Source organism: Amblyomma maculatum, chromosome 2, assembly GCF_055883805.1.
Source record: "Amblyomma maculatum isolate TAMU_Amacu chromosome 2, ASM5588380v1, whole genome shotgun sequence".
Lineage (NCBI taxonomy): Eukaryota > Metazoa > Arthropoda > Arachnida > Ixodida > Ixodidae > Amblyomma > Amblyomma maculatum.
In genome coordinates this window covers 36696013-36719790 of record NC_139345.1, presented here as the reverse complement: position 1 = coordinate 36719790, position 23778 = coordinate 36696013, and the positions used below count along the sequence as shown (strand labels likewise).

At 45.4% G+C, this 23778-nt stretch overlaps 1 protein-coding gene across 3 annotated transcripts in view; it reads left to right on the top strand.

The window, feature by feature from the left end:
- Nucleotides 1–23778, top strand: part of LOC146198370 (uncharacterized) — a 57630-nt gene that overhangs the window by 19456 nt on the left and 14396 nt on the right. For 2 of the 3 annotated variants that reach the window (XM_084593846.1, XM_084593844.1), the window contains exons 9-16: nucleotides 693–919; nucleotides 3915–4031; nucleotides 4445–4532; nucleotides 9405–9784; nucleotides 12580–12840; nucleotides 19213–19341; nucleotides 20007–20163; nucleotides 22155–22399. In XM_084593846.1, the coding sequence (XP_084449972.1) occupies nucleotides 693–919; nucleotides 3915–4031; nucleotides 4445–4532; nucleotides 9405–9784; nucleotides 12580–12840; nucleotides 19213–19341; nucleotides 20007–20163; nucleotides 22155–22399 (1604 nt within the window). The remainder of the gene's footprint in view (nucleotides 1–692; nucleotides 920–3914; nucleotides 4032–4444; nucleotides 4533–9404; nucleotides 9785–12579; nucleotides 12841–19212; nucleotides 19342–20006; nucleotides 20164–22154; nucleotides 22400–23778) is intronic. The other variant, XM_084593845.1, reaches the window with a different exon arrangement.

Sequence of the window (23778 nt, the reverse complement as noted above, 5' to 3'; positions counted from 1 at the left end):
ATGGTACCTTGGTATTTCATGGAGGGCACATGTAGACGCCTTAATTTATAGAGAACCAAAGAAATCTGTTTTTATCTGCTGCCCCTGAAGAACCTTGCCAGGTCCCAACTGCCTTATGAGGTCTGGTATTTGAACCAGCGAGCCAGTCGGTGAAGCATGTCTAGAGCGCCTGCAGTTTTTAAAGGTAGAACCCGTGGTTCTACCAGCTTCCCAATGTTGTCGTCTGCATTGAATGACTTTCAACAAGGATGAATGCAACAGTGGCACTATTGGCGAAGTGAGTTTACTCCAAGCTCAATGTGCTTTTGGTAAGCAACTGTGTTATCAGTAAGCACCGAAGCATGAAGTTTGATGGAAACCTTACAAAGAATGTCGTGTTAGACACAGCAGGAACTACCGCTGAAGCGGTTACACCTGAATGATATTTTGCTACACATGAGTGAAAACTGTGCACGCACCCCAGTGCAATATTTTACAGGTTTTTCAAGTTCCTCTTCTCTCAGTTTTTATAGTAGAATTAGCCTTCCTATGATAGCAGGATGAACTGGCCGAAACACTGAATAGGACAACATTCTACTGTACTTGCTGCGCTTGTGTGGTGGTGACCCCTGGTGTATTTTGTGTGCTCTGAGCACTTGTTTCTCAGTTTGAGTTGCTACGAGTTGACAAGAGTCCCCTGGCATGCCACGCAGGTGTGCCCCTGGGCATGCAGCCTTTTCAGAGCCCGCGAGGCCCTCCTCCCTTTGGCAACCAGCAGGCCGAACCCTTCTTGCGACCGCCATTCATGTCGCAAGGCGGACCACCCTTGTTGCTACGTGCAGAGCCCTTTGCATCGCCTGCCCTGCTCCATCCACCACAGCAGCCGCCGCCACCGCCACACGTGGCGCGTCAGAACCCACCACCTTCACACTTTGCACAGGTGATTAACGTTTGGGTCCACAGTCTTCAGGACCTTTGTGGCTCCGTTGGGTGCGAGCAGGAACAAAGATCAGAGTTTTGAAAAATTACATACAGGGAAATGTGGAGCTGTGGGCACAGACTGCCATGTAGTGGACTAGTGGATGCTTCATAGTATTTGACTTGGCTTGTGCTTAGCAGGAAACATGAATTCAGGTAGCAGTATGATTTCCCCAAGGCAAACTGCCCAGCAATGTTTTGGTAGTTTTCATAAAAGCACAAATAAAAGTTCTGATCTATCTACAGTGAATAGAGTAGCAGCACAGCTGAGATTCCATACCTGATTGCATGTTTTCAGCTTTAACAGGAACTTGGTCTTACACCCTTTTTTTTTTCTATTTATGGGCATTTTTGCACCAAATTTTCACATTTCTTGGAAGAAGGCAGCAGAGCAGGTAATAACACAAAACATAAGAAGTACACACAAACACAAGGACAACGCTTTCGCAGTTTGTGTATTTTTACGTGCCGATTTCAAGACTGCTGGCATTTTCTCCGACCACAGATAGTTTTAGATATATCAAGAAAAGTGGTTCTTTTGTTTGGAGAGAGGTTTATTGGATAACATTAAACAGTGTGGAGAAGATTTCTATTTATAAATGATCTAGAGCCGCAAAGAGTACAGAAATGCATAAATGAGCATTCTAGGATGATTTGGATAAAATTAACAACTTTGCAAACACGACGGGGAAAAATAATTTTGGCAACTGAGACAAGGGACTTGTTTTAAAAGCTTTCTAAAGAAGCATTGGTTTAAGGCTAATACAGTTGCCTACCAATTTTTCGGGTGCCTGATTTTCTGAATCTGCCTTGCTATTTGGACTCTGTCATCACGCACTCCTTAGAGTCGATGTACGGTGAAATCCACTTATAACAGTATTGAGAAAACCGGAAAATTTGATCGTTATAATCAATTATCGTTTATCTGGACCGCCGGAAAAAGAAAAAAAGAAGCACACCCACATATTTTCCCACGCATGTAGGCTTGCTTGTTAACCAGTGACGAGTAAATCGGGTTTAACAACGCTAATCATTGTAAAGAGCACTTAACATTTTATTACAGCATACACCAATGGCCATAAAACAACTTAAGCATACTTAAAAGTCAGAAATTCGTGCTTGCTTGACAGCACGTATGGTGGCACAGTACTTTTTGCATGCATGAAACCGATTAGTGACTAGATGAACTGCAGGGCATCCCCTGCCTTGATCATTTTTAAAATCGTAGAGTGTAAATGCCCGTATTTTTTCGCAAGGCTTCCAACTCAGAAACCCTGCTGTTCCATCTCGAGAGCTATCGCGTCGTCGTTATGGTTGGCGCCACCTTCTATGGATGCACAATCGGCGATGGCAATGACAATACGGCCGCACCTGTTGCGTGGCGACAGGCAGCGATTCTGATGACGATAGCGTTTCGTACGCAATGGCCCTCGCGGATTTCACCGCGCCGGTTCTTTTTCGCTGCATATGTCAAGATTTCACTTCATTAGTGTTTTTTTTTTTTTTTTTTTTTTTTTTTTTTTTTTTTTTTTATGAAACATTCAAATTTTTGTGGTGAACACCTACCGGGTGGCGGTAAACCTAATGTATCCAATATACCGGCGATATACCACTGATAATCGATCATTATATATGGTTTATTTTTACACAAGGGCAATGGGAAAGCTGGTAAATCCCAAGAATCTGATGTTTATAAGCGATATATTGTATTTCGGGCGTTTAAAACTTTTCTTATTTGATCTTTCGGACTTTTTCTGTCGATCACAGGTCAAGACCTACGAAAAATTGCCACAACATCGCTGCCACTTTGTCAATTGAGGATAGGCCAGTAAGCGCTAGCATGCTTCTATCATGTGACAGTTTATCACGGCTTGCGTGTAGTTGCGAGCGAGAGAGTTGCAGGGGGGGGGCACATAGCCCTTGCAGTTCCTGCGGGAAAGCATTCTCAAAAACACGGTGGGGCCGTGTGTGAAGAAGCACCACGACTACTGCATCACACGATGATACGAGCCATGGAGGCGCACATGATTGCGGAGCATCTTTTTGACATTCCCAATGGTATGCGCATAACAAAGCGCTTGATGAAATTGCGAAAAGTATAAGCCTTTATATAGCTTGAATCTTGCTTTATTTTATCACATTTTTGACTCCCTTGAAGTCTCCACTATGCATACCATATGGAGGTTTGATTGTTGGCAGCGGTGCTGCAGCAAATGCAAATGAAGCCGCAAAATTTAGCAGTGAGTCGCGATACATTCGAAATTTAAATTAAGTGCTCAAATACTTTAGTTCTATGGAGCATGTTGCTGTGCGACAAACAAGTCCCAATAATCCATGTCCGAAAAATCTGGTCGAAATTTTCGGCTGATGACTATTTGTTTTTCTTTTTTCAGCATCCAGGTAGAACGAAATAGCGGATATAGCGAAGTCATTTTGCAATTCCCATTGACTATGATCGGACTAGACTGTACTTCATCATATACAGGGTGCACGGAAATAACATGTGATGTTAAAAGGTACAGAGCATGCATGCAGATCATGAGATAGTATGCCAGAGGCGAGGTTTACGATGTTTACGAACTTTGAGCCAGAAATGAACGTTTAGTACCCATAACAGCATTGGTTCCCTGAAACAGATATTTGTGTTAGACAGGCCTTGTTTGCCGCAAACCAGAGAGGGTGACACGAAACACCCAATGTGCTGTACTTGTCAGGAGCCAGAGATTACAGCTTATGACAAGCCTGGCTCATTGAAGTCTTCACGTAACCTAATTTCTGGTCATTCCATTCAGAATTTTGTGTAATCTTGCACAGGGTTTAACCACTCTAGCTCCTTGACATCTCATAGAGGCCTCTAGAATTCATAAATTTGTGCCCTATTTATAAGGTTCTTTGGAGGCTCTTACATCATGAGGGTGTAGCACACAGTACCAAGAAAAGTGTGTTGTTGCTATCAGGGGCTGGAACATTTCATGGCAGCTGGCCAGCCAGGTGGCTTTGACATGTCTGTACAAGGTCCAAGGCCATCTGAATTCAGTGGGCCACAATCGTCTGGAGCAGGTGATGCTTTTCGGGTGAGTGCACCGTATTACATGGCACAGTAATACGATAGCATTTACAGCTTTGTCATGTGTTCATCCAGTCAGCCGTACTGCTGTCATCATGGGTTAGCAGAGTTAACTGCTGGGATTATGGTATGGGGCATTGTAGAGAAGGAAGGAACTGCCAAATAGGTGCAGCCAACAGCACAAAAGCGAGTTTTTTTGTTTTTTTTTTTTTTTTTTTTCACCAATTAAATAGCCTTCATTCTTAGTATTTTGGTGATGTGTTTATGTAATTATAATTTCACTGTGACTGTCTCGGTTCAGGTCTGTCTTGGTGCTTGCAAACCAAAGCCTGACCTTTGTAAAGTCACTGGCCACGTGCCTTCCACGTCAAATGCTACTCGGGATCATGCACTCATATCTTCTGCATAATGTATTTGCAGCCGCCTCAACTGCCCCTGGACTCTTGGCAGTCACCACCTGGAGGCAGAATCCCTCCCGATTCTATTCAGCAACACCAGCAACAACATAGTAAGTTTAAGTTGCACGTTTGAGACAGCACCTGTCAGGACCCTGCAGACATACCAGCCTCTCAAATATCAAACTAGGCAGTTGAAATGGAAACATTACTTATGGTATGTTTCCACTTAAGAGTTGATTGTATTTTTCTTTCTTTAGAAAATTAATTGCTTGAAATTAAGGGGGTGTCAGCCTATATGCGGAGCAAGGTCTGTTTGTTCATAGGGTCTAAAATAGCTCCGGGATGAGCGACTGGCAGTGCCTGTTCAATGCTGGTACTCACTTCCAGCTGAACATATGGGTTAAAAATGAAACATTCATTTTTACGCATACCGGCTCTGTTGAAAATTGGAGTTGCAAGTTTAGATGAGTTGTTGTGAGAAGGTTCTTTTTAAGATATAATTGCCACCTTCTTCCGTGGCTTCTTTGGGAGTACCAATCAAAACACACGACCAGACCTACCAAGCTAGCCACAGATATTATTATCCACATACATTGATGGGACGAGAGTGTGACTAACAACTAGGACTAGGACTAAACACAAATTGTCAAAAGTCACCGGCTTTATAGGACGAGAGAGGAGTCGGTGCGGACGATCCCGGTCGGGTGGACAGGGTCGGCGAGGTATGCAAGGTCGGCGATGTGCGTCTGGCTAAGCCCAGCAGGCAGCTAGGCCACTGGACAGGGCCCGGTAGAGGCAAGAGGCCTCAGATTGCCATTCAGTGGCCAAAGCGTCAGGCTTCCTAGCGCTCCTGCTGGGCTTACCCGAGCTCACATCGCCGAACCTGCATACCTCGCCGACACTGTCCACCCGACAGGGACCATCTGCACCAGCTTCTCTCTCCTCTTACAGTCAAATCTCAATATAATGAAGCCCGCGGGACCACAAAAAGAATGTTCGTTATTTTGAAATATTATATAATACAGTAGAATCTCGGTGATACGAAATTCAAAGGGAGACGAAAATTTTCGTATCACCAAAAAACGAGCAAAATCTGTTTTCAAGCCTTCCAACAGGTACGAAATATTTATTTTCGTTGAAAGAAATCGCGTATATCCTTCTGCACCTTCTTTTCCGTGAGATCTGATAACAGAGAGTTTTGAAAACTGAAAAATTGGGCCGCTGTCTTCTCCCGCACAGACTCGGAGGTCACGGCGCGCCTCAGAACATCGATGGCGTGCATCGTTTCTGCTGCCGTCGGCGGTGGGTCATCAATGCATTGGTCGTCGTCATCTTCGTCACTGCATGGAATGTCAGGCTGTGATGACGCTTCCTCCGCAATATCTTCAACCGTGCGGAGACCACAGGTGGCGATGTCGTCGTCCGCGGTGAAGAAATCGTCGACGCAACAGTCGACGTCAAGTTGATTCCAGACATCGATGGGAATCGGGTCTGGCACTTGCGAGGCAGTAGCCACAGCGGATTTGAAAACCCCACACTTCGCGAAACAATTGGCGATGGTTGTAGGAACGACGTGATCCCAGACAATTGCAAGAAAATGCACAGTGTCCAGAAGAGTGATCTGGGATTCGCGTCCTTCCTTTCAATCTTCGCGAGGAGGCGGCGCACCAACAAAGCTTTGAAATGGTGCTTAACATTCCTTATAATCCCAGCATCCAGTGGTTGCAAATGACTTGTTGTGTTCGGGGGCAGGAACACCACCTTAACACTCGTAGTGTCATTTGTTTTTGATGAGCGGTGCACTGGTCCAGCAGCAAAACTATTTTTCTGTTGTGGCAAGACATCTTGCGGTCGAGGTACGTGACGAATTCCATAAACAAAGAAGACGTCATCCATGCTTTTTTGTTCGCCTTGTAGACGCAGGGCAATCGACCGGCTACCTTAAAGCATCGGGGCTTTTGATATTTGCCAATGACTGTCAGCGGCATCTTTTCCGATCCGTCGGCGTTGCAACAAAACAAAACTGTGATACGTTGTTTGCTCTTTTGTCCGCCCCGGCAGGCATCGCCTTTAAAGCACAAACTTTTTTCGGGCTGGAGATTATAAAACAGTCCTGCTTCATCTACATTAAAAACATCACGTGCCTCATATCCCGCTATGTAAGACGACAGTGTGGTTGTCATCCAGTCTTCCACGGCGGAGGCGTCGACTTTTTTTCCTTCGCCACAAACGGTCTTGTAGGAAAGATTATGACGCACCTTGAACCGGTGAATCCATCCACCGGAGGCCTGAAAGTCACCAATTCCAAGTGTGAGTGCGATGTCCGCTGCCTCCTCGCGAAGCACTTTTCCGTCGATGTTGACGCCGGCCGCCGTGACCTCTCTGAACCACGCTAGAAGAACCTCTTTCAGCTTCACATGGTGGGCAGTTTTGGCTTCTTTAGAATTCATCGCGAAGTGCTGCACATTCTGCATAATTTGGTCGCGCTGACCAACGATCGTTGACAACGTTGACAGCGGCAGGCCTAGCTCCTTGGCCATATCAGTGCGCCTTTTCTTGGGCTCTTTGTCCACCTTATTTAAAATTTCCAATTTCCAGTGCCTTTCTCTTCCGTGGCATTGCAGTATGATGTACCTTTTCGCGTTGCCGAGATGATCACAAAACGACGTGCTATCAACGCGGTGTCAGCCTCAACAAACGAGAAAACGAAGCAACTTGTAGCAACGTGTTGCCACTGCAGCGGAGACTCCGGAAAGCGGAAGAGCGTGGCCTGCGGGGCGGCGGAGAAATGTGGAGAGGGCCGCAAGGCCGTGCGCAGAGCGGAGAGAAAGAGCGGGAGGGGGGCAAGATATCGCCGCCTTCCTTCGCCAACTTCGCTGCTGCTGCGGGTTGCCAAGCCGGTTTTTTCCCGCTGTAATTTTTTTCTCTTCTTTCGCGCGCGTGTGCGTGATCCGTGCTATCAGTGCTGCGCATGCTTTTCTCGCTGTGCGTGTGTGCGTGGGCCTCGACCGGTCGTGATACCGAAGTTCGTATCACCCGTAGCGAAAAGGAAAAGTGTTCGGAACATCCGATTTTTTGCCCACTGAACGCAATGCAATTTGGCCGGGGAATTTTATGAATTCGTATCACACCGAATTTCGTATCAGCCGAGTTCGTATCACCGAGATTCTACTGTAATGAAAAATCTGCGATTATAGCAGTGGTCATACCAAAGTATGAAAATGACATACTTTGGCAGTAGGCAATGTGTGTAGACAAACAAAACCTGAAATGAGAATGTTGCACTAGCTCCAAAGCTGATTTATTCGAAGAAATTAATTATTTTCTTCTGCCGCGTGCAGCAAACACAACCTTGCACTACATTACACCGCTACAGCACATACACCTTCCACTTTGCGCAGCACCTCTTCGGGTGCATGATTTCTTTGAACGATGAGAGTACGGGCTTTGTCCGTTGCAAAATAAACAACAGAGTTCGATATGACCTCATCTTCAGTGCTCCTTGAAATTTGAAAAATCATGTCTCGGTCTTTCAAATTGATTGCGGTGGTCGATAGGGCAATGCTGGCTGTCTGCAAAAGCTGATTTACTTTTTTCCTGCATCAATTTCTTGCAGTGAAAGCTGCATTTCTATCTTCTTGGCACTTCACTGGCTGTAATCATTGTGAGATCTCGTGCGAACTTCGCAATAAGATAATCCGCGACCAAAAAAAAAAAAAAAAGAAAAACATCCTGCACGCACGAATGGCATGCACGACCATCCAGCGAACGTCACACAACACAGGAAGACAAAAGGAGGGCGGCTAGGCCCGCTGGCTACTGCATATTAAACTACAGCTTTGTGGTGGCGTTAAAAGCTGGCACTAGGTATGCTGATGATGACAGCTACAACCCACGTACCATACACACAGAAACAACGGTTTCTGTTTCACGCGAGATTTGAGAACTGCGGCTCTGTTAATATTCGCTAAATTCATAATACTGATGCTCCTAGATTATAGAAGAAAAAATAAAATATGTATGCTATTCTGAAATACACTATACCGAAATTCAAAATTCTGAAATAGTTTTACATTGAAAGCAGGAAATCTGCTCGGGATTTTTGAAAAATTCGTTAATGTGGTGTTCGTAGTGATGAGATTTCACTGTATAAACCCGATGACTTGACAATCTATGCTTAGTCCTAGTCCTAGTTGTTAGTTGCACTCTTGTCCCATCAATGTGTGTGGATAAAAATATTTGTTGCTAGCTTGGTTGGTCTGGTCGTGTGTTTTGATTGGTACCCCCAAAGAAACCACGAAAGAAGGTGAATATTAGATCATAAAAAGAACCTCCTCACAGTTGTGCATATCACAAGAATGAGCTTCCCGTAAGCCTTGTGATGTGCATTCCACTGGAATTGTAAATACAGGATCATTGACAGTTCAGTTTGGTACTAGTGAGGTGGCCTACATACGAGACTGGAAAGACACGGTGGGATGTCGTTTTCACTTTTGGTCTCGCATCTGCTTTTAAATGCTGGTATAAGGTTAAGCTAGGTAGACTGCTTAATTTGGAGTTGACGTATATGCAGCAGTATACAATAACCATCTGAGTTACCTTTAGTATTGTGCCTACATTCGCTTGCATATCCTATATATTGAACGGAACGAAAGAAACAGTGCTAACAAACAGAGCGAGTGGAAAGACGAGACAGACACATTTGTCTGTCTCGTCTTCCCTCTTGCTCTGTCTGTTAGCACTGTTTCTTTCGTTCCATTCAACATGAACCAACCAGCTCGACGAAACCCTCTTCTTGGAATCGTACATATCATTACACAGGACTCTCTGTAAGCATTCATCTTATTTATTTTTTGGAAGTACCACTGTCAGTGGAGGCTGCTGTGAATCATGGGCCTAGAATTGGGTGGGCTTCACTGTTTCTGGCTGGGAAAATATTGGCTACCTCTAAAATGCTGTTATACATTCTTTTTTGTTTTCAGGACTTCCCATGCGGCAGCATCAGCCACCTCACCAGCTTCAACATCAACAGCAGCAGCATCAACAGCCAGTGCTCCATGGCCAGTTTGGAAATTCTTTCACACCTGCCGCTCCCATTCAGCAGCAACAGCAGCAACACCATCTTCAGCAGCATCAACAGCAGCAGCGGCAGCAACAGCAGCAGCATCAACAGCAACATCAGCAGCAACATCAACAGCAACATCAACAGCAGCTCCAGCAGCAGCATCAACAGCAGCAGCCAGGCTCCTCCATGGTCAATCACCCCTTCCAGCCGGGTCCAGCATACCAAGGTGGATCTATGGCACGGCCATCTGGAGGACCACTCCACATAAGACACCATCAGCCGGGACCAAACATGCTGGTAAGGGCATTTGCATCGGTATGCAGTCAAACCCATTTATAATGGCTCGGTTTTAATGGGTGCTCGCTTAACATGAATGAGGTTGGTGGTGCTTTAAAATAGCATATGGGGTAATGGTGCTGATTTTCAGTTACAGTGAAGAACAGTGGTCACATTGCTCAGTTAGATTGAATGAGGCAGTATTATCAAGTCTCCTCCCATAGTTGAATATTGCGCTTGCCTGAAGTGCAAAGACCGTACAAAAGTCTGCATGCCGCCCCAGTGACACCTCCATGCAAAGAGCTTCACGACAAATAAAATCAATACAAAAGGTAACAGTGAAACGGAAACTATAGGTAACTGACAGGCTCCAAGACACTTGATATGCATTAATACCAGCACAACACAGCAAACGACATGGCTAAGACACGAGGTTATTTCTGCATCCTTCAGATGTTTTAAGTTGTGGCATTATGGTGGTGTACATTCGTGCAAAAAATTAGCTGCTATTATGTTGAGTGTTGAGCTGGAAAATTAAAACAAATTGAACTGAATTTGAATTTGGTTTATTCTGGTTGGTTCATTATTGGTTTCTGCGGGTCTGGTTATGCTGTTTAGGCCAAAAAAAAAGCTTCTTTTTTATATAAACAAAACAAATATGGCATGACATAGGGTTAAAAACAAACCACGAAACACTTTTACTGCCTTAATTAACTTGTCACTGCCTACTGTTGGGAAACACTCTTTAAAGGGACAGAACATTGGAATTTAGGTTTTTTTTGGCGCAGTGAAAAGATTAATGTCTAAAATGTTTTATTTCATAGCGATTTTGGTGGAAACGTTGCAGAGAATTTTTTTACCAGTGCATGCACCCATTTTTATATAGTCCGATGCTGGAAACATTGAACAGCGACCACGATGACAACTGGTGGTCGACAAAAAAAGGCATACCAAAAACAAATATAAATTTTACTCGCCAGAAACTAATTAGGCATTTTTTGCGTAGAGAAGTGTCCTTTTCAGTTTCTACACTCAAGGCTGCTATGGCACAATATCGTAGGCCTTATTGACGAAAGTTTTAGTGGGCACTATCATCGCTTCATTCACAAAATTCCAAATACTGTGGCGCCATCTAGTGGCAAAAGCTGAAAGAACGCCTTTCGTGGTGCGAGAGGCGGGTTGGCTTTTATTTAAGGACGCTGGAGAGAGCGCAAAATATAATAAATCATGACAAGCACTCCTAAAAGAAAAAAGAACAGTCTGCATTTACGAAAATCAGCTATATTTTGCTCAGATGTCACTTTTGATACTACCGTGAAAGTAATAGGGTTTCTCCGCTAGATAGCGCATCAGTTGTTTTTATGCAATTTTAAGTACCAAATTAAAATTAGACTGATTTTGGAATATGCAGCCACCATATGGGACCCCTTCATAAAAACAAACATAGCGAAACTAGAAAATGTTCTGCGCAAATCTGCGAGGTTTATTTACAACTGCTATAGTCAGCACATGTCCCCAACCTGTTTCTTGCAGACTGCTAACTTAGAAACTCTGGAATCATGCCGTACCATAAAAGACGAAAGTTTTACTATTTACTGCACAATGACAAAACACGAATAGACAAAAACTGATACATTCAACCTGCAAATGCACATACTACTCTATCGTTTCATAGCAAAAAGGTCAAGGATTTCACGTGTAAAACCAACGTGTTCAAGAACAATTTTTTTTTTTTTTCTCCGAGGACGACATGTAACTGGAATGCACTGGATGCCCAAACTGTTAAATGCTTCATTCTTGATGTGTTTACAGACACACTCCTGAGTAAAAATCAAAATGTATTGTAATCTGCTGTGAACCTGTTCTTGTACCCGGCCATATCCACCATTTACATCCTTAACATTTTTTTTTTCCCCAGTCGCAATGCAGCGTTGTAAAAAGAACTATGCGAATTTTATCTTTGTCGACCATCTGTTATCTTGATGTGCACTTCTTTGCCATGTGTACACATTCTGTGTGGTGCACGCACTTGTTCACCATAAGGTTGCAGTACTTGTAAAATAAACAAGTAAAATGTCTTCTCTTTGATATTGTAGTGCTTGGTCTGTACTATATTTGTTATTTATTTACCATCAGGGCCCAAGGGCATTACAGGGGGGATCTGGGGTGAACTAATAAAAGTAAAACACAATACAGTAAAAAAAAAATATTAACACAGAACTAAATGGTCATTATGCAGTAAATGATAACGACTGCGCAACAAGGCATAAAAATACAATATCAGCAGCAACACAACCAAGCAGTAGGTGAACAAACAAAAGCACGAAAAACAACAGCAAAAGTATATTAAACATTGGAGCAAAAAAGGTTAGTAACAGCTGTAGCATCTGTGATTTCAGCGATGGCACGAGGAAGGCGATTCCAACTGTTAGAAGTGTTTGGAAGGAAGGAGTCATGGCAGTATTTGGTGCGACATAATGGAATTCCTGCTTTGTGACGGTGATCAATGCGTGATGAAGTGTAGGATGGTTGCGTTAGAAGTTTCTGTCTGAGATATGTATTATAGTGAAAAATCTTATGAAACAAACATAGCAGAAATACTTTTCTGTTTTCCGTTAGAAGAGGCAATGACAGGGAAGATTTCATGGCAGTCACGCTAGAAGTGCGATAATAGTTAGACAATATAAGATCTTTTCATCTCCACCATAATCTCGTGACATAGTTTGGCCAGTGTTCTGTCCCTTAAGGAAATTGAGGTGAAAATGCAAACCTGTGTTTTCAGTACACATGCGGTGGCTCTGATTTGACCTGTGCAGGAACAGCAGCCGGAGCAGTTGCCACAGCAACATTCATTCCACCAGCCTCCACCAGCGCAGGCCTCTATGGGAGGTCCATTTCCGACTGGGCAAGGTGCAGGCTCACCACGCTATGTCAGCCAAGTGCCAACCAGCACCAGCTTTCGTGTCCCCCCGCATTTTCAGTCCCCACCACCACGTGAGCCCTTTGGGAAGCGGCCTGGGCCTCCTTTGGCTGCACCCATGTCACCCAAGGCAGTGCGCCTGGAAGCCCCACGTATGGTGAGCGTCAGATGTTTGCTGTCAAGTTTCTCCATGGGGCAGTGTGATGTGACCTTGTGTAATGTTATCCAATATTTCTGAGAGCTGAATTCCGCAGAACCTTTATGGAACAATAACAGAGTCGAACGTTGGGCTAGTTGGTCACACATCTCTTGGAAGAAGGCAGCAGAGCGGGTAACAACACAAAACATAAGAAAGCACACACAAACACAAGGACAACGCTGCACTGACAACTGTATTGACAAGAACCCGCACATCTTCTCTCTCCACTTCAGGTCTGCAGCCAAATGTTATTTGATTGAGTGTGCGCATGGTGACAGCTGATTAGGGCTTCGGCTCACGCGACGCTCGAACCTGTGGTGGTTGGTGGCCGATGCCCACATAGAAACCACAAACTTTATTGCAATATAGCATTTTATGTGAAAGGATCGTTAGCAAGGTGAATTTTTCATCATTGTGCTTTTTTGGGGGGGTTTAGTGAACCAGTCACTCTGATGTCACCTCGCTATAAGTAAACTCAGATATAGTAAAGGGAATAAGTCCCAGTTCATCTTCCAAAGATTACTGTACATTTTTTCCTCCTTGTAATAAAGACATTTCTGATTTTAAAAAATTGGTTATAGTAAAGTGCGTCTGCGCGTGGCGGCATACTTCCCGTGAAAGGACATTGCTGCATGCTTGCAACCTAGGATTGAGAGGCAAACTTTTGTTGTTGTTTTTTCTTTAAAAGAAATAAAATAAAACTACATTTCTTTTTTAAAGATGGTTTTGCCACCAGGCTCATCAGCTCTTAGGAGAGAGAGAGGAAAATTCAACTTTACATTGAGGACAAGCCAACTTTACGTGGGTTTTGGAGCCGTGAGGCAAAATATGCAGCGTGTAGGGGGAAAAAGGTACTGCGAGCTACGAACACGGAAAGAAAGTGACGTGGTCTGTTCAGAAAGCAAAAGTTGAGCGAGAAGTATGAAAGGGATAAAACGGCTGAATGTTCACAGCATTGTGCGGTAGGGGTGGCAAGAAGTGGGGGCATAATGTGTGTGGTTTTGGTTCTCCTGTCTGTCGCGCGCATTTGTCATCTACTGCTTCTTAAATAACAGAAACAGTAAAAAAAAGATGCTACATTCATGCAAGGCTTTGGTTTTCGCGTGAAATTAAGCTCAGTTGTATTCATGGCCATGTTGCAAGAATTCTAAAGAATTTTTGTGTGTGTGTGCGTGTGCGTGTGTGTGTGTGAGGGGGGGGTCTAATGCCGCACAAACAACTAGGGCTATCATGTGCCTTGGTTACTAAAGAAGTAGTAAATAAAAAAACTTATAACTGAAAAGAAAAAGAAAATTGCACAAGAAACATTAAGAGAAGGGTGGAAGGTATTTTGGAGAGTTTGTTTTATAAAGGCCCGTTTACACTAAACCGATCTACGTCGGCGGACCATCGCCAGACGCGTTTTTTGCGTGGTCGTGCTAGTCACACGGCGCCGACGCCGACAGCGCGCCGATGGTCGACCGACGGGGATGTTGGTCGGCCGACGCTGAGAGCGAAGCGATCGGGCTGCCGTCGGCCGATTTCCTAGTCACACTATGACGACGCAATGCCTCACTGCCCGCGCCGACCAATAGCAGTCGCTGCCTTCACCTCGCCCTGCCCACAGCCACGTCTCTAGTCTGCTGCAGACCCCGGGGCTACTGATTTCGATACCTGCTTCTCGCTTTTTACCACTTGTTCACCGAATAGCGCACGCATTCGCTAAATAAATACTTCATGATAATAGTAAACGCTTTGCCATTTCCCGTGTGAGCGAGAAATTTTATCGGGAATGCGCCGATGACGACGAGTGCATGCCATCGCTGCTGCAGTTTACACCTGTGTACATACACACACGCTGCTCGTTTTCATGGCAATACAACCGCCTGCGGGGCTCTACTTTACTCAGGTATTTTCTCTTCTCACGCTATGGCTGCACATTACGCATTTACACAATGCGATAACTCCGCAAGAAATGCCGATCATGCGATATACCGCATGAGAAATGTGGGATTTGGTTGTTGACATCGCACGAGAGCGGCGCTTCCTGCTAATTGTATTTGCTTTCTTCGATGCCATCAAAGCTTGATTCTGATTCATTTTAACCGGAAGTATGCTCGGCAACCATTTGCATGAATTAAAACGGTGTTATTTGTGTCCCAAGAGTACCGCCGATTACTACCAGCCATCCTCAACATTGCTCGGCAGACTGGATTACGCCGGCACTTACCGCTCTCTGTATCGGCATCCCGTGATAAAAGCAAACGTTGGTCTTAGGTGACTACCAAACCTACCCTCGATGACCGTTCGCACTCGCTAAAACATGATAATTTGCTCCCCACGATTGCCGAAATCACACACACGATTCCTGCGGGCTCGCTAGGCCTACTCGCCTTCGACGAGACCGACGTCGACTCATGTTCAACGAAAAAGCACACCCGCGAGTGTTGAAGTGTGATAATATGAACCGCATCCTTCCTTGCCTATATTTTAGCATGTACATGAACGACACAGGGAAGCACAGCCATGCACAGTACATCGTTCGTCGGCATTTCATTTTCGCTTGCTCGACGATCTGCCGAGGACTGATCGGGCGACCGTCGGCCGATGCGTTTCGTCGGCGTCGCTGGTCTGGGAACTTGTCACACTAGGGGAGAAAACCTGGGCCAGGGGGCGCTGCGCCGCTCTGTGCATCAGCGCCCTCCATGGAGACCCCGTCAAAACCTCCGCGCAGTGCGGCCGCGTCGTCTGCACCGCACTGCTCTCCAGCACGTGTTTGCGCGCGCACGCTCGGTTGTTTCTCTCCTCCTCCGGCCGCGTTCTGGCCGCCGTTGCGCTCCAACAAAGGGGGCAAGAAAAAAAAAAACGAATGAAAAATGATGGCGCGCTTTTTCGCAAAACTCGTGAAAGTGTTTTTCTCTCTTTCGTGTTGAAACGATGGTTGTCGTTTTTTTTGTTTTTTTTCGTACCGCTCGTATCTCGCACCTCTGTTTGTAACTGGCGGTGCCGCAGCAGCCATCGCGGAACCAAGTCGGCCTCAAGAAACATATATATGTCATTAAAGCCATCACTCGGCGCTTATAAAGGGAAAACACATATGTTAATCGTTCTATCCTCATACGCGATCCTGCTTCGGGAGCTCAAACCTGCACATTCGCTAGAGCAGATAACTGAACTAGGGATTGCACAGCGTAGCTGTGGAATTAAGAAGACAAAGGTTTACTTGGAGAGATGTCCCCGCCTGCATGAAATGTTGTCAGGCATTTCCTCGCTCTTCGTCTCACGGAGAGGAAACTGCTGAAAAAATGGCATGCCTCGGCTTCTCGTCAGTGATCCAGGTCGTTAAGAAACCTCTGATCGTTAAAGGTAGATAGGTCATTGATTTCGGGTGGCAGCGCCACAGCAGCGAACTGCTCCTGACCGCTGTCAGCAGGAACCAAAGGGTAAGGCGGCATGCTTTGTGCCTTTGTAGGGAATGCGTCCTAAACGCGCCGAAAGCAGGCACCACAGCGCCGGCAGCATCGCCTAAAACGTCTGTCCCTAAAGAGTTGAATAGGCCCTTTTCAAGTGAGCAGTCACAAATGGAAAAGAAGCTCCCCAACCAGCGCCCGGAACACTCGTCGCTGTGTACACGCGTATCAATTCTCAACGAGAAGGCTGGACCCTTCATTCTCTGAACAACATGGAAGAGACATCAAGAGGTGCCGCCTCAAGTCCTTCAAAATACCTGTCGCTTGCCTCTGCCTTCGAGTACCGAATTCGCGTTCATGCTTTTTTTTTTTGTCTGAGCCTGCCAACAAGCGCTTTTTGAAAACAATGTCCTTGGCGATCAATTAATCATAATTTCTCACTTTCGAAAGCACCGATAAAGAGCGTGCCTCCAGCCAGCCTCTATGTCAGCTGGGGCACAGAAAAAAGCAAAAATAAGAAACACCACTGGCAAAGAGCGCCAGCTTTGCGCGCACAGACGCACGACCATCCCCCATCGTCCTTACTCTCCTTCTCCCGCTCCGCGTGCACGTGCAGCTGCCTGTAGCACGCGCTCCCGAGCGAACAGGCTGCGCAGACTCCGCAGACAGCCGCGCGCAGCGCGGGCGCGAATGCGCGTAGGTTTTGTAGTTCCTCTCCGCTCCGCTAGAAACCGAGCGCTGGCGTCGCGGAGCAAACTCCAGCTTTGGTTCCCTCTACGACGACAGGTGGTCGTTGGTCGTGCTGGCATCGTTATCGGCCTAGTGGGACTGACCGGTGCATTAACGACAGGATCGGCCGACCGACCCGCCGACCACCGACGTCGGTGTCGCATCGGCATCGGCGTCGCGTCGGCCTAGTGTTCAGTTCAGTCGTTCAGTCGTGTCCGACTCATCGTGACCCTATAGACCATGTCACGCCACGCTTTCCGGTCTCTCACTATCTTCCTAACATCACATAACTTCATCTGCAGTGCCTCGAGGATGCCATCTAACCATCGCGTTCGCTGCCTACCCCTTCTCCGGCGACCCTCAACCTTTCCCAACATCAAATCTTTCTCCAGCGACTCCTCTCTTCTCATCAGATGACCAAAGTAGCTGAGCTTTAACTTTAGAATTTGACCTTCCAATGAGCAGTCAGGGTTTATGGTCGGCAATATCGACTGATTTGATCTTCTGGCAGTCCAAGGAACTCTCAAGAGTCTTCGCCAGCACCACAATTCAAACGCGTCAATTCTTCGGAGGTCAGCCTTTTTCACAGTCCAACTATCGCATCCATACATCACAACTGGAAAGACCATAGCACGAGTTATACGGATCTTGGTTGGCAGACTAATGTCTCTGCTCTTTACTAGGCGGTCAAGGCTAACCATTGCTCTCTTTCCCAGAAGCAGGCGTCTCCTAATTTCATGGCTGCAGTCTCCTTCCGAGGTAATCTTGGAGCCCAAGAAGAGAAAATCTGTCACAGCTTCCACTTCTTGTCCATAGATGCTCCAGGACTTGATAGGGCAAGATGCCATGATCTTTGTCTTTTTAATGTTCAGTTTAAGCTCAAACTTCTCACTCTCTTCTTGTACGCGCATCAGAAGTCTCTTGAGTTCCACTTCACTTTCTGCCATTAAAGTGGTATCATCCGCATATCTAAGGTTGTTGATACGTTTTCCAGCAATCTTCACTCCAGCTGAAGACTCGTCCAGATTGGCCTTCCTCATGATGCACTCTGCATATAGGTTAAATAGGCAGGGCGACAGTATGCAGCCTTGCCTCACTCCTTTCTCATTCGGAAACCAATCAGTAAGACCATGCCCAGTTCTGACTGTGGCCTCTTGTCCTTCATACAGGTTCCTGAGGAGACTGATGAGGTGAATTGGAATTCCCATCTCCTGGAGAGCTTGCCACAATCTGCTGTGATCTACGCAGTCAAACGCTTTCGTATAATCAATAAAGCAGAAGTAGATGGGTTTCTGGAACTCTCTTGCTTTTTCCATGATCGAGCGAAGGTTGGCAATTTGGTCTCTAGTTCCTCTACCCTTGCGAAACCCAGCTTGCACTTCCGGAAGCTCCCGATCCACATACTGCTGCAGCCTTCCTTGGAGGATTTTCAACATCACCTTGCTAGCATGCGAAATAAGCGCGATCGTGCGGTAGTTGGAACAATCTTTGGCGCTGCCTTTCTTTGGAATGGGGATGTAAACTGACCTCCTCCAATCCTGTGGCCACTGCAGGGTTGTCCAAATCTTCTGACATAATGTATGCAGAATGTTAACAGTGTCGTCATGGTTGAGGTTTTGAAGCAACTCAGCTGGAATGCCATCAATTCCGCTAGCTTTGTTCTTAGCAAGGCTGGCTAAGGCCCATTCAACTTCACTCTTCAGGATGCCCGGCTCGAGATCAGTAATCACAACCGTCTTATGTTGGGTTTGCACATTCGGGTTCTTCTTGTACAGTTCTTCTGTGTATTCCTGCCACCTCTTCTTTATCTCTGAGGCTTCAGTGAGGGCCAATTAAGGAACACAAGAGCTCTGTATAAGACAATCAAAGATATCAAAGGAAGCTTCTGTGCTAAGCTGGGCGGCCTAGTGTAAATGGGCCTTAAAGCAACGAGACTTGTATCTTCAGTCCACGTCATCATCAACAACTGATATAGTAAATTTTTGCTCTACGGGTGACTTTACTACAGATAGGTTCTACTGTAATACAAATTTCACAGCAGTGCACAGCAGTTAGTGGCACACCTATTTAACGCTAATGCAGACAGGGCTGCTCAGCTGATTTGGTGTTGCTTTCATCATGAATCCAACGTGGATAATTTTTTCAGCTCTCTTTTTTTATTCTTTGGAAAGTGTGCACACTAGTAAATGTAGCCTGCCTTTGTCTCCTGCAGCCTCGAAAGCCAAGCCAGGGTCCGCCAGGTCGCACAGTGAACAATGCCAACATCAAAGAGGTACCCATCTTAGACTACCTGCCCCCACCAGAGCCCGAGAAAGCCACACTTCCGCCAGCAGTTGAGGAGGTGGGATACTGGGAAAAACCTTCACTGGCTCTTATTTCATGCACATCTTCACGTGTGTGTCGTGCGTTCATTTGATTTATGACGCATCGTTCATGAAATTCTCTTTGTTACCTCATGTGTCGGTTTTTATTGCCGTTACTTGCACCTTGAAAGATGCTGTTAAGTTGCTACAGAAAGCTCCGGTTCAAATGTGCTTTTTTTTTTTTTTTTTTTTTTTTAAGTGTAGATGGTTTGTTTGCTCATAAGCTCCTATATATATAGACAACCAATCTACTCCTGATTGCTGAAAATTGAGTTTAAGGTGCCCAAACTACTCTGATACCAAAATTTCTATGCTCTAGAATTGCTCCAGTGCATGCATAGGTTGCCCCTACTGCACATATATATACCTTTTATTGTTTGCATAGTGCAAATACTTTTATAACTTGTGTATCAGTTTTAGTATAAAATAGGTTTAAAAAGGTGCTTTAATTGTAGAAAGAAAACACTAAATCAAAGGTGAAAGTTAAATACTTGGGTATCAGCCGTATTTAGTTACATAGTTTTTGTCCACTGGTTCCAGTATCTGTGATGTTTGTAAAAGATTATTACACCTCCTCTGAGATGCTCTATATTAGTCGTAAGCAAAATTTTTTGTGATCTGGATTATGCTCTACACTGCTCAGGATGCAGCCACGCAAGAGCTTCGACGCAAAATTGAGGAACAAAAGAAGCTGCGGGAACAGGTGATGCGTATCAAAGAGGAGCGCCGCAAGCTGGCAGTAATGCAGCGACAGAAGAATCTGCTTGAGCAGCGACTTCAAGCCACCGAACAGCCGCCAGGTATGCTCTTAACACTAGGGGGAGGAGGGGAACAAGCTGTTTGCATTACTTTGTGCTGTCAAAATGGGGAAAAGTTTGTTAGCTATGTTGACTAGCTGCAGAGTTTTCTTGGCATATTGAATCATGAACTCGTATTACCCATGCTGCAGAGGCGTGCCAAAATCCTTAATAGCACTCCACTTTCATGCAAGGTGTATGATTTAGCTGCAATACTTGAGTGCAGCTATGAATGTGAAATACAACAATACAACAAAGGGTGTGTTGTGGCTGTTTCTCTTTATACCTGTGGGGCACAGATATGAAAAGAGAGTTCTGATGCTTTACAAGCTTAACTGCCAAAACTAGTGTCTATGCCCATAAAATGGCTACTTGGTGTTATGTATGGGCATCAGGTGGGGCACTTTTCTCTCATGATTGCTCTTACTTGCCCAGCTTTCACAATGTTACTTGATGAACATGACACAAGGGTGTCAGAGAATGCACGCCACTAGGGTTGACATGCAGTTTGCATTAGAAAGGGATCATGTTTCTATCATAGCTTTGAGTTGGCGTCTGTATGTTGGCAAATCGTGAGCTTAGGATTTTAGAAACAAGTATTGCCATGCAATAATTATGCAACAACACAGTCTGCCTCCAAAATTCATCAAGGTCATACAGCAATGCACTTTTGAGCTGCAAACATTGTTTTGTTTAGTTCTGATGCACATCAGTACAGCGTATGGAAGCAAACAGCAGCTGAGAAGCTAAATAAGCTGCATAAAAGAAAATGAACAGATTCATCAACCATGGCCAGTTAAGTGTGTATTCTGTTTCAGCCATGCTGCTTCCTCTCCTCGCAGAGCATGCAAATTCAGTCTCAGGTGATCGGGTCGTTTATATGTCAAACTGTGCACTAGGTATGTAATAGGGAACTGAAGTGCTGACCAGTTGGGAGGATTGAGTTCGGCTCACTGTGTCATCAGCCCTTCATCATCAGCAGACACAATAATAGATTAAGTGTAAAGTTATTCTACGTACTAAAGAGAGTGGCAGAAGGGAAGCAGCCCGTCATTTTGGTGTGCCTGAGCCTTCCATCCGTGACTGGCGAAGACTGAAAAGGTCAATCTTTGAGAGCAAGACGTCAAGCAAAGGCCGCCACGGTCCACAAGCAGGGAGGTTTTCAGACCTCGTGAAGCTGGCTGGCTTCACGGGGCAGCTGTGAGTGGATCACATGCCCATGACTACCAAGATGTTGAAGGTGAAGGTCCTTGAGCTTGCGAAGTCCCGAGGCCTATCAAGAAGCTAATTCAAAGCAAGCCAGAATCGGATTTCATGATTCATAAAGCGCGAAGGATTTTCGCTTCATAGACGGACTGGTGTGTGCCAGAAGCTACCAGAGGGTTTCGAGGAGAAGCTGATTTTATTTCAGCGATATATTCTATCTTTGCGGCACAGCAATAGATATGAACGCGGGCAGATCGGCAATGCCAACTAAACACCAATTTATTTAGATATGCCCGGCAATACTACAGTGGAGCTAAAAGGGGGAAAAAAGTCCACGTGCTGATGTCCGGAAATGAGCAGACTTGGGTGACCGCAATGCTGACCTGTGACATATGGTAGTAAGTTGTATCCTTTTCTTGTATTCAGAAGCAAGACGCTCCCAAAGTCTGTGAAATTCTTGCGAGGTGTTGTGCGCACCAGCGAGAAAGGTTGGATGGATACTGACCTCATCTTTGACTGGATAGACTGTGTATGGCACAAGAGGCCAGGTGCTAGCTTGGTGCTCCACTCCATGCTGGTTCTAGGCACATTCCAGTGCCACCTAGACCAGCGTGTCAAGGACAAGCTTGCACATTGCACATTGATATTGTAGTGTATAAAAGGTGGAGACAAGGTATTTACCGTCTTGATGGTAAACAAGTGGTCTTGTAGTGAAAACCAAATTTTAGTTGTAATGCGACCTCCTCTCCTCCTTCCCATCACAGCATTCATTTTGTGGTCTGTTCCAGGAAACAACACGGCATCTGTTGGAGCCAACAGCTCTTCTGAACAGCCACAGCCTCCTCCACCCAGTACGAGTGGAGGAGTAAAGCAGCGACTGGGCATAAGGCCGGCAGCAGCAGCCCCTCAGCAGGCTGAGGGTTCTTCCGTTCTCAAGAAGGTAGTCATTGTGAGGCGGGCGGCACAGCAGCAGACATCTCCATCTGCAGCGGTAACTCCAGTCCCTGGCCTTGTCAACCAAACAAATTCTGAGGTGTGTAGCTGGGTTTATGCTTGCAAGAATCTGCGAGCACCTTTGCTCAGCCAGTGTTGCTGTGGCCAGGTTTCCTTGCCATGACTCGACGCATGGGCTAGGATCTTATGGTTTGCTCATAAATGTAGACTTTTGTCACTGGATTGATGTCATTCTCAAGCCTGTTAACTGTTCTTTGGGTTAAATGCACATTTAAATGGTCGCATATGAAAAGTAAATTTCAACTTGAATCAAGCCCAACTATTACTGAGGAGCAAACCAACAAAGTTAGCAAATATCTCTTGTGAGCACAAATTGACTCGGTCATTTCAGCCAATAATACTGAGCCAAAATCATAGGAGGTGAAAGAATGATCTAGGTCAGAAACAGAGTTTGAGCAAAGTGCTTGTGACACATTGCTAGTTCTTGATTACTGCATACATTTCAGTTCAGATGTTTCTAGCATTATTCCCAGGGCATACCATAAAATGTGCCATATACAGTAAAACCCCGCTGATACTTTTTAAAGAAATGCAGGGGGAAACATATTATCCAGGAATGCACATGATCCGAATGACCTGGTTTCAATAATATGAACTGCGTGCAAGGTATTTCGTTTTAACACTTTTATTACATAGAATTGTAGATTACTATTTCTTGATATCAAACATAAAAAGTTCTTTTTTTTTTTTTTCTTTTTTTTTTTAGTTCTCGCAGAATTCAGTCCGTAGATGCATTGTCCAAAGTGTGGAAAGGATAGTTACAAATGCAGCGTTGATGGCAGTGCCGAGCTGGGATCGCTTCCTTTGTTGAGGCCAGATGCTTTGCCTCTAACAGCAATGCACTGTGGAGAAGCCGTCGCGATAGCTGACAGTTGCGCTTTTTTCTGTTAATGCTGTGTTCCCCAGACCTGGCTTGCTCGTATGTAGATGCATAGTTCTCATATAGTTTGCCCCCTATACCCACAAGGCACTGAAAGGAAGAAGCCACTATGTTTCCACTCATGGAGTCGTTTCTCCACAAGAATGGGCTCCTTGTATGTTGGCTTTCTTTGATGCTTCGCCCCTCTGAAACTAGGCACTGCAGGAAAGTAGCCGCGGTTGGTGGGTGCCATTGTTCTCGTTTTTCATGTTGCGCACCCTCAGGTTCTGTCTGCTCATATTTAGCATACCGTATAAGTAAGTGCGTGCAAGAGCCGCACCCGTGTATGGGCCGCACCTCCTATTTCCCGAAGGAAAAAAAAAAAAAAAAAATATCCGTCTAAGGGCTGCATTTAGACTTTCCATGACCCACGCTGGAATAGCTTTCAAAATGCATGTGCATAGGAGTTTCCATACGCTGCCCATGGATGATGCCCGAAGTCGCGGGTCATCATCATTATCATATTTTCCATCTACCGC